Raw genomic sequence first — 15,588 nt, forward strand, 5'->3', positions numbered from 1 at the left:
CTATGAAAAATTGATATTATTTGGATTTATTGGGCTTGAGGTTCATTTAGAACAATAAATTTTAATGACACCCCACCACTCCAATCTATATAGTGAAACATAACTATTTGTGTCTTTATAAATTATCTACTGCATTAAAGGAGACTAAAGGAGGCACATTGAATTCTTTTTTGGATTAAATCGATTTTCAGATTCAACAAAGACAACTATAATTTCACAAAATTTACATTTTATTTCTTGTACTTTATGATTATTCATTTAAAACATACACATACAATTTATATTCTTTTAGTTTATTTGAATACATTTAAAATTTTTCTAGTTCTGGTTATGTAAAATAATAAAAATGAAAAGATATTAGAAATTATATGTATCAACTAAGAACCAATGTAAGATGTTAAGGAAACATTCAGTATAAAGATCTGTTTGTAATGAAATCCGTGAATACTAATAATCATGAGAAATGGCTAAAATAAATTTTGTTATTAAAATTTTCTAAGAATATTTATATACATTTTTTTAAGATAAGATGATGTTTTATGAAAAAAAAAATAAAGTTTTCTATCGTGGTATTTTTCAATGCAATAAAAATTGCATTTTTAAGTACGAAAAATTAAGCTCAAACCTTGCAATAAAATGATTTTGCTAGCAACATTACTTAACAAACATTGATTTATAAAAATGTTATATTTGAAGAGTAAAAAAAAAAACACATACATTTTAATAGTTGCCTGAATATGGACAGTGCATACAAGACTCGTATGGTAATATATCTAGTCTCCCACGTGTATCTACTCGTATGGTAATAAGTTTAGAATAAAATTAAAATTTCAACAATTTTTTTATAAATATACAACTAACTTATAGAAACACAGGAGTAGACATTTCACTAACGGTGAAGATTTATTCTATATGTTTTAATTACAAAAACTCAAATAAAATGTTATATATTATATGTTTTAATTACAACAATTGTAATTTAGAAACTCAAATAAAATGTTATATATTGGTGAATCACTGAACTAAATGCACATTATATAGCCAAAAAAATCATTGAGAATACCAGGGATGCGATTATTATGTTAACATAATTTGGACCATTGTTAATGGCGTTGGTAGCTACTGTTTCACTAATTAATTTTTATAAAGTGTGTTGCAAAATGTAAGTATTTACATTGTACTGTGACATTGAATTTATAAATAGTCCCAAATTTTTTCAATTTATTTTAAACATAAATCCATAGTAGTAATAAACATATGTTAATTTTAATACATTTTTATCAAAACAGTTCCATTCTCGGTGGCAATAAATACATTACGTTTATTTTAATCGTTCAATAATTATTAAGAAAGTTAGAAAAAATATATTGCGAAATAAAAACATCAATAATTTATGAGATAGCTTAATTAACCCTTGCTAATGCCAGAGTTTGAAAGTGTTTGAAACTCGGCAACAATAATAGGGTACCGTGTGTTTCCAATTTTGTCTCTCTTGTGAGAGTGGGAAAAGGAATAAAGAAGGTAGCACAGGAAGAGAAAGACAAAGAAGTTGAAGAATGTGATAAGGGTAATTAAATAGAAGGAAATAGATAGAGAATCCAGCAGTGATTAAGTGGGAAGAGGATTGAAGAGTGGAGGAGTTAGTGAGGGAGAGGGGAAGGAGCGGTGGCGTTGAGTGGTGGCGGGTGGACGGAGGTGGGTGAGGGGCACTGGTAACATTTGGTGAAGAAACCGAATGTGTCAATCTGGTGTACGAAGTTAACCATACTTGCCCATCCACCGAATCCAAACCCTACCACCACAACCCACACCACCACGAATACGTTGATCGTGTACGCACCGGCCCATCTTCCCACCAACTTCGGGGGTTGCTCCACCGCATTCTGCATTGCATTGCATTCCATCAACAACCACATCAGATGAAATCAAATGAAGCAGTTACAAATTTCAATGAAAATGAATAGACGGTGGTACCTGTCGAGCAGCGGGTGATTTGAAGGTGAAGATGTGAGCGAGGGCGGGGATGATGTAAACGGTGAAGCTGACAAGAAGAGATCCAACGGTGGAGTTGATGGGCCCAAAGAAGGGGAAGACTATGGCCAGAAACCATATGGGGATCACCACCGGTAGCCTCGCAAGAGCACGCTTGCAGAGGCTTCTACACTCGTGTATTCCTATTGCTTTCTCCCACACCAAATACAGTGGCGTGCATGCAAACCCAAATGTTATGAACTGCACCATCCAATATTCCAAACCCCAGTTATTGATTGTTAATTGTGAATTAATTATGAGTTAGATACTTAATTAAATTCTTGCCTGGTGGATGAGCATTAAAATGACAGCCATGTCACGGAAGGGTGACCTTGGAAGGAGAGAAAAAGCGTTGGAGTGATCAAGAAGCATGTCTCCAAATGCCCAGTATACTGCTGCTGCCGATGGAAGCGTCAGTGTCAGTACATACACACTGGCCAGTAAGTATATGGACTTGAATTTTTGAGGCTTCCACATCGCATGCATTATCTCCCTGTTCCATCTCACCACAAAACATCATCATTTCCTCCAACAATTACTGTTCTTTTAATGTACTTCAATCAAACACAGTTCAAATAATCACAGGTGTGTTAAACTTTGCATTGGTAATTACCAACCAATGGGGGAGTTTACTCATTTTTAGGCAGAAACAAAATAGAAAAGAGTGAAGAGAACAACAAAAGGGGAAATTTTTTGCTTAATTTTGATCAGCTGTGGCAGCTGTGCTACAATTCTGAAAGTTACAAGAAGGAAAGCTGGAATTCTTCTGTCCTCATGATAAGAAAAGCATTAAAGCTGATCCATTTAGAAAAAAGAACCTTGGCTTTCTACAACCAAAAAGGAGCTCAAGGATTCCCCAGAAAAAAGGGCCCTTCTTTTGCATGCATGCGTAACAGCATTATTTTCTTTTTGGAAAAAAGTAATACATAACATCTGGAAAAAACGTCAGCATCAGAATTTTTATTTTCTAAACGAACATGAAAAGTTACGATTCTCATCTTTAAGTAAAAAAAAAAAGAAAATCCATGGGACAAGGACTTAAGATGCTCATGTGCTACATTTTTTGACAGCTCGTGTATGAAAAGTCAAGTTTGAGTATACAGCAAATGACCTTTAGCCCCACTTCACCCTGCCTCGTTATTTTGCCATCCAATTTATCATTCGTAAGTAGAATAAATTTATACAAGTATTATCCCATTAGCAGCAACATTAACGTATGCGTTCTAACGAAGCCAAAATCGGAGGAGGAGAAAAGAACCAGTTGTCAAAACATAAAAGATACGATTCATAGGAATGGTATCAGAGGTGAAATATGAGTCTTACACAGTAACGGCATGTCCCCCGAATGTGTAGAGAATGTTTGTGGCCCCCGTAAAATATAGAACCAATTTAGTCGGACCCGAATGCTTAACCCCTTCTACCTACACAATCATAGCAACATCAACATTCCATGTTATTATAGCAACAACCACTAACAAATATAAACATTCATATAGCATTTGCAAAGCTGAAACTATTACCTGGCCGTGGGTGAGAGAAGCAACAGTGAGGTACCAAGCAGTGTAAGTGGTCATGAGGAGGCCAAGAAAGGACCAGATTCTGTAGTTGTGGAAGGAAGGGATAAATACAGTGGTGGCACAGCATGCTCCGAAGATATAAGTCCAAGTTCTCTTATCCAAATTATCATTTATGTAATATATGTTGCTGCAAAAGAGTTAACCATGTTACTACCAAATGAGTTGCAAAAAGACTGAATTTTGCGTTGGAGTTAGATGATATATATACATACCTTGCACAAGCTATGAGTTGGATAACAGATCCAAAAAGAAGAAATGTGCAGTTGAAGGCCAAGCCAACGTTTCTCCAGTGCTTCCCGAGGAGCCCGTCAAGAACCTCAAACCACTGAAAAAACTATGTTGTGTTAAACAGAAACATGAAAAGGGGAAGGAAAATTCAGATTTGAAAAGTGGGAGAGAGTTGAACCTGGATGACATGGTTCCTGAAGTTGAATTTTTCTCTCTCTTTTCTGGTTCTGTATTCAACGTAGAGTGCGCTAATGAGGTAAGCAGTCCAGCAACCCAGCAAGCCGTAGAAGAGTTGAAAAAGGGTGCCAGAAAGCATTCCCAGCTGGGAAAATGAGTAAGGTAGCGTAAGCAGAACTTGAGCCACCTGACATAAACACTCTGTGTTATTTTGGAGGCTGTTTATGATAATATGATATACTTTGAGAAGAAAGAATTAACACATTTTGGGAAACCAACCTGGTTGGAAGCACAGCTAAACCAAGCATCGTAAACAGAACCACCATGCCACAAGAAGCTTAATAACTTGGATTTTATATCCCCAGTCTTCCCTTCACTTTCCATCTCCTCATAGTTCCCAACTATTACAGTTTCAACCTCTTTCTCCGATGCCATTTTTCTTGTTCTTCCTGATCGATATCACGATAACTTACTTTCTGTTACCACACTTAAGGTTGGTACTTGTTTATATTCTGTAGATGGGTTTGAGTACTGTGAACTGTGGGAGACAGGGTTGGGTTGAGATTGGATTGGATGAGAGAAGAGTTTAAGAGAGGAAGTGTATATATATACTGATATGTGCATCGCAGAAAAGGTTCTGTAAGGCTGTCAAAGGTTCTTCTCTAAGACTGTGAACACCCTTTTTGTGTTGCAAGTCTGAAAAGATTTAGAATAATAATCTTGTAACCTATTCTTTTCAATATAATATTCGTTATTCTTTTATATAATTAAAGTGACACATTAAATAATAATAGTATAAGTAGCCTTTGTTATCCATCTTTTTATAACTCAATAATTTAATTTATGATTCAATTAAATATTATTTTTAAATAATTGTCCCATTTGTTATAATATTTTATTAAAATTTGAAAACAGCTTTTGATGTAAAATCTTTATTGCTAAAACATCAACATTTTTTGGAACTAGGGAGTGTATTTTAAGATTAATTTTGTCGATCAGTAAATTTAAAAGGAGACAATTTTCTGTAAAGATGTTATAACAATATTATTCTGCATTAGAACTGTACATGCGATGATGGAGAATAATTGTTTTATGAGGCAAATACTTGATGGACCAAATTGGTGGACCAAATCATATTGCCTCATAAATTAGTTTGACCGAGTAAAAAAAAATCATCAGTTTTTGGGTAAATTAGTTGTAATTAAAAAAAAAATGTTTCATATTTGATCAACATGAGATTAGTTAATTTCCTTTCAAGATTTTAATTTACAATCCACGTTTGAAATTTTCTTCAACTTGCATTACTTCTTGTTTTTCTCTTATGTCGTATTTCCTTTTGTCTCTTATTTCCTTCAACTTTATATTCTATAATTTAATTGAACATTTTGTAGTTTTATTTCAAACTATTTTCAAGTTAATTGTTTTTACTTTTAATTCAAAATTTACATAGTTTTATCAGAAAGATTCTTTTCTTTTGTTACCGAAAGAACACAACTCCCACATTTCTTTGTTCTTTTCTTCTTGTAGCTAATATCAAATACAATGAGACAAAATAAATAGATAAAGGCATAAAGCCACCCCTTTACTTCAGTTTTGTCACATATTTATTCAGCATTTCCAAACCTTTAATTAAAGCGATCAAAAAGCTTAGAAAACATTATTTCTCATTATTGGGTAAAAAAAATCTGTTCTTTTTCTCCATGCTTTTTCTTCATTAGGTTGAAATTTTAAGACATTGGGGCAGCAGGAAAAGTTACCAACCCTCGGGTTTCTTTGTAATTTGAATAAGCAGGTTGTAGAAGTCATTGATCATTGTGCTTCCCCTCATCATGATAAACAATAATGGCTTTTCATTTTTTTTTTCAATCAATAAAACATTATAAGCAGTGATTCTACAGATCCTGTCTTCACAAGAAAATTAAAGTGAGGAATGACAAAAAAACTTAATTACTATGTCACTTATCAGTTGCAATTCAAGAATTATATATGCAGTCATTGTTACGTACATTTCACTAGAGAGATATAACACCAATAAGACCTAGAGAGATATAACACCAATAAGACCTGAGTCCAATCATATAAGTTATTGATGTCACTCTCAATCCAAAATCTTAAAACAATAGATTTATGAGTCTTTATCCTTATATAGTGCTCTTTACTTTCTGATTTCTAACCAATATAGAACTTAGACTCACACTTGAATTTCTAACGGTGATTAATTTATTACAGTACATAATTATTTCATTACTTTCTTTGCAGGCAAAGTTATATATAAAATTTTGATTCAGTAAAAAAAAAGACTAAGGATTCTAGTCCTACTTTGTAGGCTCTGGGACCAGAAACATTCTCTGTTACATCATGTGTCTGCTTAATCACCTCCAATTTGCTGCAAATCTTACACTTAGTTCAATTTTGTTCGTAGCATAATAAGCACCTTGCCTCTCCTTGGTTTATGTCATCTCTTAATGACATTATTAGTGTTCTGATACATAGAAATATCTTTGTTATGGTTCGATTAAATTTTTACTCTTTTATTGTCAGGCCAAGTGGTGGTTAACGTGGGTGTCTGCATAATTAGTGCATTCACTCTGTTCTGCACGTTTTGAAGCAATTTCGAAGGCAAAATGATGGTTAATGTAAATTCCATGTCGTGATTCAATTATGAGTCTTTTCAGCTGATTTCCGAGAATAGATCTGCATCATGTTTGCGTCAGAACCCAACAAAAAAATAAAATGTAGACCGCATGGGTCATGTGGCGAATTGCAACCTTAATACTTGTTTCTCGATTATACATATGGTTCAATGAAGACAAGTTTTGATTGGTGCTTCTGTCATCAAGAACGAAGATTCGTGTGCATTCATTGCAAATTAATGCAGAGATTGATGTTGTAATAGATGCTATTTGAAATAAATTGTCTTTCTTGAATGGTCTTTGGTGGTAGTACTAACCAATTAATTCTACAAAATTGTGTTCTAAAATTTGAGTACGAAAAATATAATCTGAAGAATTGTTTCTTATTTTTATTTATTTTCATGTTTTGAATTAAATTTAAAGATATATTAAAAACTAAAAATAACTATATGTTACAAGTTCCACGTCAACTATTAGAAATAAGACAATTTCATAATATATAAATGAGATGTAAACTTTATCTTATAAACTAATTTTGTGAAGTTGAGTTAGACTTAAAATCTATTTCTAACATGGTATCAGGAGTTAGAACCTATCTTAACAACCACTTATAACACCATTGACATCCTTAACAACCAATATAAAATATTGCTCTGTCAAAATAATAAGAATTTTTTTCAATATCTTTGTGGGAATTATTTGATTAATCATCCAAATAATCTATTAATTGAAGTATTCATTCAAATTGTTTTTTTTTTTTCCATCTTTGTTCATTCTCGATTATTAAAATATGTAACTTTTGTCTCTTTGATATTTGATCAGCAACAATAAAAATCGTTTAATTTATAACGTGATGATACCATAATCATGTGTCAAATCCATGTCTGTTTTACGCAAAAACTTTTAGCTTTGCTGCAGAATTTACCCTTCATAATGTTGTGCGAATCTGATGACTACACATTCTCTACTCATGCCAAACATAACATGCTTAAATTATGTGCAGCAATGATTTAGACTCCATATATGGAATTATATATACTTTTGGCTTTGCCATTCGCTATTTTTACGTTGCTACTTATTCTATGCATCAATAATGGAGACAGCGAAACAAAACCTGATTTGACTTCTGATTCAATTTCTTAACATGGGTGTTTAGTACTTTAGATAATCAATTCTTTGTCTCCGTGGTTGCATCTCAACTTTATTTGCAAAACTGGGTGTCTATGATTACATATGGAAAGTAATTAATTGAAGCAATTTCATGTCAATTACGCACTCAACAGCTAAAAAAAAATCACTTAAATATCTTTTTGGTCCTCATTTTCGTAGTGTTTGTTGCGGATGGTCTTCATTTTCACAGAATGTTTAAAATGGTCCTCATTTTTACCGAATGTTTAGAATGGTCCTCATTTTCGCAATTCGTGTTTTATTTGGTCCTTTTCTGTAACGACGTTTAAATCATTAATGGAACATTGTACAGGTGGCACGGTTTGTATTAGGGTGTATTACGTGTACGGTACAGGTGGCTAATTAATGTTAATTTTTCAATTTAGGGGAAATTTTGCAATTAGGGAAATTTCTTTATCTTCGTCTTTCTTGAGTTTAGATTTGCAGAGGAAGCAGCTAATACTTGCCATTTCATCATTGGATTGCAGTTGCACTTGCACTCTTCATAGTGGATGCAAGAGGCAAATCCATAATCACCATGCTCGAGGAAATCAGAGTTTATTTAATGGAAAGGTGGGTCACCCAGAGAAAAAAGGTTACAACTTTTGAAGGAAACATTTGCCCAAAGGTCCTTGACAGACTACATAAGGAAAAAGAGTTAACCAAATATTTGATCCCAAGGTTAGGTTTTTGTCTTTTTTAACACAATCAACTTATTCGTGTACTGATATGTGTAATGATATTTGCAGCTGGTCAGGAGAAAAGATATTTGAAGTGAGGCACATATATATCCATGGTTGGAGATAAGTACACAGTGAATGTGGATGCTCAACATTACAGCTGTAGGAAATGGCTTCTGACTGCTATCCCTTGCTGCCATACTATTGCAGCAATGAATTTCATCAATGTCAATGCTGAGGACTTCATACCAATCTGTTTTAGGAGATTCACCTATGAAGAAATATATCAATCCATCATCTTTCCAGTCAATGGTGAAGTCTTATGGGAAAGAACTCCCTACCCTGACGTCCATCCACCACATAAGAGAATCTTACCCGGAAGACCCAGGAAAAAAAGAAGGTTGGAAGAGTGGGAGTTGAGAAAGGATAACACACAAATCAGTAAAGGAGGTCATAGAAAAAACTGTAGCATATGCTGTCAGATTGGACATAACAGGAACGATTGCCCAAATAAGCCTGTGGATGAGCAGACTGCACCAGATGTCCAAACTGCTGAGAATGCACCAACTGCTGAAACTCAAACAACTCAACCACCAAGGAATGAATTGGAGAGTCAAGAAACACCACTACCAACACTAGAAGAACCATCTCAGCAGTTTAGAATGAAATTAAAGATTAGGAGGAGGCCATGATAGCAGCTACAAATGTCTTAATTATTTTTTAGAATTTCTGATGTAGAATTCATTATTGATGAACTGCATTTTGACTTTCCTTAAACTTCGTTCAGTTTCACTTTTGCCAAACATTGATGTAATGCATTTTGATGAGGATGAATTAATGTTATGAATTTAACTTCTTCCAGACTTATATCAATTTAATTTTTTCCAAACTTAAATCAATTTCACTTACTTCAATGCTCAGAGTAAGATGTCATTTTGAACATGTTGGGACTAATATCAACATAATCAAACAAATCATTTCTTCATTTAACAATAGTACAAAACAGATTGGACTTTAAAAGATTACACACAATAACAGTACGAATAATACAATAACAACTCAAGTGAACCCTATTACTAATTGCAGCCTCTTCTCAGCAACCTTCAATGACTTCTCCAAATCATTAATCTGCCTCATTTGTGTCATGATGATGACATCCTTTTCATCAACACCACCATTTGAAAAAGTTGCAGCCCACATTATTGGAACCACCACTCTGTAAATCAATAAACCAAAAATTAAAACCAATTTATTATTAACACAAAAATAAAAATAGATTGTACCCAAAATTTTCTACCAATATTCTTTGGAGTTCTTGTCATCCTCAAAGCAGCCATCTCTCTGCAACTACAAATCGGGGTTAATTCGTTTCTCGTTGAACCACCAATAGTGCACGAAGTGATACAACACGGTTGCCTCCAACGATTACAACCAGAGGTAAAGGAAGAAGATTGGGACCGTAACATACCTATATAATGGGATTGCAGAAAGAAGAAGATTGCAGCAATACCAATTGGGAATGGAGGAACAACATTGCCAAAACTCACAAACTGCCCAAACATTCCCTACCAAAACCCTAGCTCACTTATTTATCCACAAATATCTAATTAAGCCACCTGTACAGTACACGTAATACACCCTAATACAAATCGTGCCACATGTACAATGCTCCGTTAATGATTTAAACGGCGTTACAGAAAAGGACCAAATAAAATACGAATTGCGAAAATGAGGACCATTCTAAACATTCGGTAAAAATAAGGACCATTCTAAACATTCTGTGAAAATGAGGACCATTCGCAACAAATACTACGAAGATGAGAACCAAAAAGGTATTTAAGAAAAAAAATCATGCTAATTACGCATCTTTATGGACTCCATGTTCAGCTTCTGCTGCTGAAAAAAAAAATCTGTATCAAACAATTGAGTTAATGAAAACACAATTAGTCTGAGTGTGGATTTTATAATTGTGAAGGAAGAAAGTTTTAGAATTTATGTGTTGGTGGAGATGTTTGTAACATAATTTTCAAGCATCGCATGTGACCGTGAGTGTCAAGAAAAGAGAATATTGATTTGGGGTTAGGAAATTAATTGGGCAGAACAATGTGGACTTTTTGTACCCTATTTCTGTGACAAGGGTCTGCATCAGACAGAAGAAAAATTGCATTCTAAACCTTCAATTTTGATAGAATGTGAGATTCTAAACACTTCATTCATTCATCATGACTCTAGCCTCAAATTTGTTACATTTAAATACCTACTAACGTATACTTAAGGTCTCACTAAAACAAATTTGTTACATTGATTGATATGTTCGCTGATCGATGTTTCAGGAGAATGAGAATTTATGTTTGAAATCTTGTTTCCATTAATACAAATAACCACTTCAAGTACATTCAAATATTATTGTTAGTTTCATTCAACGAATTTAATTATATCACATCAATTGACAAAAAAATCAACCAACATAAACTCAATTTGAAAAAGATAAAATATTTAAAAACACAAAATAAAATTTTGATAATAATATACATAATTAAAAATAGAAAAATAATATTTTAACCAACTTTTTTTGACCCACTTTTAACTCATTACTTTAATTATCATTAGATCATCTTTTTTTATTCTTTTTAGTGATATGATGTGATGATCTAATGGTGATTGAAGTGTTTAATTAGAAGTGAGTAAAAAAAAATGGATTAAAGTATCGTTATCCTTCAAAATATGCTTAAAAATATGCAGACTGTGATGAAACTTTAATTATTTTTTTGTGATTCAATGTTAGGATATATTATTCAAAAATATAACGTTTTTGTTGATTTTGAATCAATATTTCAAGTTTGATTGTAACGAGACAACCTAATGTTGCTCATTGTCTAGCGAAGATGACACCACTTTTTCATGTCTTTGATCACCCTCGTTTATGTATTGATCGTATGATTATTAATTGAAAAATCATATGTTTGTGGCAAATATAAATATAAATATAAATATATATATATATATATATATATATATATATATATAATTAATATTAATTTTTTGGAGTGAGTGAAACATTTCTCACAGTCTATTTCCAATTATGCCTTCGTTGCAAACTTTATTCAACAATTAGATTGCTGAAATCAAATTAAACTTTTGGTAATTATAAAATATAATATTATATTTAACCGATAAAATTGAATACAGACAAACTTATGGTTGCTAAATAACAATTGAAGGTATCACTATCGTTTCATTATACATCGCTTTTGATTTTCCACCAGAACCTTACCACTATTAATTTTGTGATGAATAATTTATTTAATATAATTAAACAATTAATTTAATATTTTTTTGTTATAGAAGTGCTGTTATACAGTAAAACGGAACAGTGTCTGAATAGGATAAGTGAACCCAATCTGTTATAAGTGGGTGGTCCATTTGTAGAGAGATAGATGGTGATTGAAGAGCATATAGATAAATATAGATTAGTAATTCTTAATCCCACATTAATCTCAAAAGGGGTGTTTCGTGGATATCGAGAAGAGCATCGTGGTGGGAGTTGCAGTTATTAATGAATGTAATTGAAATATAACTAAGAATGATATAAACATAGTTTCACTAAAATACAAACATTACAACGCCAATCAATGAATCGAACCACACCTAAAGTAGCTTGCTGTATAAAGTGTGTCATTCAGTTCTTCAATTTGCAGAGCCATGGAAGACCAACAACAGTCACGGGAATTGGAAGCTGTGGTAGCCATGGTGCCAAGCCCGGGTATGGGACATTTCATTCCAATGATTCACTTCGCCAAGAGACTCTGCCGTCACCACAACCTCCGCATCGCTTTCTTCATGCCCACCAACGCGCCTCCTTCTGAGGCGCAAACCACCATCCTCACCGCCCTCCCACCTCTCATCTCCCACACCTTCCTTCCACCGGTCAAACTCACCGACATTCCACCCAACGCCAAAATGGAGACTATAATCTCTGTCACAGTCCTGCGCTCTCTCCCTTCTCTCCGCCACGCCCTCCTCTCTCTCTCCGCCACCCACCGCGTGACCGCTCTGCTCCTCGATTTCTTCGGCACCGACGCCTTGGACCTCGCCAGAGAACTAAACGCGCCCCCTTACCTCTTCTTCCCTTCCACCGCCATGGTTTTGTCTTTCGCCTTGAACTTCCCTCGCCTGGACCAAGACCTTCACTTCCGGGACTTCTCCAAGCCGGTCCACATCCCCGGCAGCACTCCGGTTCAACGAAAGGACTTGGGGGATGCGTTTGAGGACCGGGACGACGATGCCTACAAATGGCTTCTCCACCACAGCAAACGCTACTGGTTAGCAGAAGGGTTCGTGGAGAATAGCTTCCGTGATCTTGAACCGGACACCATAGACTTGCTGCTGAGGGAGGAACCGGGTAGGCCACCGGTTTATCTGGTCGGACCGCTGGTAGAAGAGGATGAAGTGAACATGGTTGAAGGGTGTTGGTGTTTGAAGTGGTTGGACGCGCAGCCACATGGGAGTGTGATATTGGTGTGTTTTGGTAGCGGCGGGACCCTGTCGAGAGATCAGACGGAGGAACTTGCTCTGGGGTTGGAGATGAGTGAAGAGAGGTTTGTGTGGGTGGTTAAGTCCCCCAACGAAGAAGTTGCAAATGCTTCTTATTTCAGCGAGGATAATGGTGCACACCCTTTTGATTTCCTGCCACAGGGATTTGTGGAGAGAACGAAAGGGAGAGGCTTGGTGGTAGCGTCTTGGGTCCCACAGGCCCAGGTGCTGAGGCACCCCTCCATTGGAGGGTTTGTGAGCCACTGTGGTTGGAACTCGATTCTGGAGAGTGTGGTGAATGGGGTGCCCTTGGTGGCTTGGCCACTCTACGCTGAGCAGAAGATGAATGCCGTTTTGGTAAGTGAAGGCATGAGAGTGGGAGTGGGAGTGGTGAGTGGTGAGAATGGGGTGGTGGAAAGAGGAGAAATTGCAAGGGTTGTGAAGATGGTGATGGAGGGTGAGGAAGGGAAGAAGCTACTTCACCGAATAAAGGAGCTGAAGGAGGCGGCTGCCACGGCTCTGAGTGACGGTGGTTCTTCGTCAACCCAAATTTCTGAATTGGCTCTGAAGTGGAAAGCCCAAACAAAAAGTGTGAAAGTGAAATAAGTTGTATGCTTCCGTGTAAAATTGAAAGAAGTTGCATGCTTTCTTGTCTTACTCTACCTGTCTTATGTTGTTTCAGTGTCTCTACCCACCATTATTATCTTCCATGGTGGGTGCTATAGATTCTTTAATGTCTATAGTAAGGTTAATAAGATCAATTCTTAGTTTACTTTTTTTTTTTTTATTCTTCTAGGTTTTATTTTATTTTATTTTAGGTATAAATACACATTTGGTATCCAAACTTTTTCGGAAAGTTCAATGTGGTACCTGAATTTTAGAAATGTTCAATTTGGTACCCAATTTTCTAAAGAGGTTCAATTTGGTCCTCTCCGTTAAGTTGGAGTTAACACCGTGTCCGTACAGGACACGTGTCAAGCCATGAAATTTTTATTTTTTTTTTAATTTTTTTTCAAACAATTAATTTTTTTTTTCAAAAAATTAATTTTTTTTTCAAAAAATTTAAAAAACTGTCACGTGTCAGTTTATCATCGTGCCACGTGGCAGCTTACAAGCATGACACGTGACAATGTAATAGTTGTTTTCAATTTAGTACCCCAATTTAAATTTTTGGTTCAATTTAGTACCCAAATTTTTTAAAATGATCCAATTTCGTCCTTTCCTATTTGAGACCAAATTAGTAAATAAGCTTAATTATAATTTATATAAACATGTTAAAATAATTGTTTTGAATTTATACATCAAATCACTACACCTAAATATTCAAATTATTTTATTTTTTACAAGTGTAAAAAATTTCATGTATAAAAAATTACAAAGGTTAAAATGAAAAAAATAAAATAATTTAAGTATTTAGGTGAAATGATTTGATGTATATATTATAAAAAGTTATTATAACATGTATATATAGGTTGTAATTAAGCTTATTTACTAATTTGGTCTCAAATGGAAGATGACAAAATTGAATGATTTTAAAAAATTGGGGTACTAAATTGAACCAAAAATTTAAATTGGGGTACTAAATTGAAAATAACTATTACACTGCCACGTGTCATGCTTGTAAGTTGCCACGTGGCACGATGATAAACTGACACGTGGCAGTTTTTTAAATTTTTTGAAAAAAAAATTAAAAAAAAATAAAAATTTCATGGCTTGACACGTGTCCTGTACGGACACGGTGTTAACTCCAACTTAACGGAGAGGACCAAATTGAACCTCTTTAGAAAATTGGGGTACCAAATTGAACATTCCTAAAGTTCGGGTACCACATTGAACTTTCCGAAAAAGTTTGGGTACCAAATGTATATTTATACCTTTATTTTATTATTTTCAAGATTTTATTATTTTTTTTTTAAATGTGTATCATCTTAAATGCAATTATATCATCGTATAATTCATAATTTTATATAATTTTCAGGACTATTTTACAATTTTTTCTAAATTGTAATTTTAATCTGTACTTTAATTGTCTTCAACTTAAAATATTAATTATTATAATTGATATATTTTAGATGATATATATTATTATTGTTTTGCTTTGTGTGGTTTTATTTATTATATATAAATAAGACAATTACATATATTGTTCGTATATGAATTGTATTACAGTTGTGGTATAATAATAAATTTATAAGACGTAATTAAGTAAATTTTGATTTTTTATTGAATTATAATCTGATCGGATATCATTGTATTAATATAATATAAATTCATTTACTAAATTAGATTGAGATTTTAAATTAGAGCATTTTAAGTGTATATACCATTTATTTTCATTGTCACTCTTCTTAATGTCTAATGTCTGAAAATTATTTTTTGTATGAATATTTTCTATGTGTTATTTAGATTTATTATATTTATTAGTAGAATGGTTTTTAACGTTATTAAAAGTATTTTAAATATCTTAAAATATCAAGATTCGCTTACTAAACATATAATAGTAAATAAATAAATAAAATATTGATTAAATAAAAATCGACCATAAAATAAAATAAAAACTGA

The 15,588-nt window shown here is 33.8% G+C and overlaps 1 protein-coding gene and 1 pseudogene across 1 annotated transcript; one reads left to right on the forward strand and one right to left on the reverse strand.

Annotated features, from left to right (window-relative positions):
* Window positions 1-1,472: 1,472 nt before the first annotated feature.
* On the reverse strand, window positions 1,473-4,607 carry LOC114162868 (auxin transporter-like protein 5). The gene is made up of 8 exons (XM_028046853.2): window positions 4,293-4,607; window positions 4,015-4,200; window positions 3,821-3,933; window positions 3,552-3,735; window positions 3,355-3,452; window positions 2,317-2,524; window positions 1,975-2,232; window positions 1,473-1,883 (listed from the first exon to the last, which is right to left on the reverse strand). The coding sequence occupies exons 1-8, from the start codon at window positions 4,446-4,448 to the stop codon at window positions 1,641-1,643; spliced, it is 1,446 nt and encodes a 481-aa protein (XP_027902654.1). The 5' UTR covers window positions 4,449-4,607; the 3' UTR covers window positions 1,473-1,640.
* A 7,468-nt stretch (window positions 4,608-12,075) lies between these two features.
* On the forward strand, window positions 12,076-13,798 carry LOC114195952 (hydroquinone glucosyltransferase pseudogene; annotated as a pseudogene).
* Window positions 13,799-15,588: the final 1,790 nt, after the last annotated feature.

Source organism: Vigna unguiculata, chromosome 9 (assembly GCF_037176805.1).
Source record: "Vigna unguiculata cultivar grain cowpea cultivar isolate G323 ecotype 2 chromosome 9, ASM3717680v1, whole genome shotgun sequence".
NCBI classification, from domain to species: Eukaryota; Viridiplantae; Streptophyta; class Magnoliopsida; order Fabales; family Fabaceae; genus Vigna; species Vigna unguiculata.

Coding starts and splice junctions, on each gene's coding strand:
- LOC114162868 (XM_028046853.2), bottom strand. CDS start 4,448: ATGGCATCGGAGAAAGAGGTTGAAACTGTAATAGTTGGGAACTATGAG. Junction 3,736..3,820: donor CAACTCATAGCTTGTGCAAG/GTATGTATATAT, acceptor ACTCTTTTGCAG/CAACATATATTACATAAATG. Junction 2,525..3,354: donor GGGGGACATGCCGTTACTGT/GTAAGACTCATA, acceptor GAGATGGAACAG/GGAGATAATGCATGCGATGT.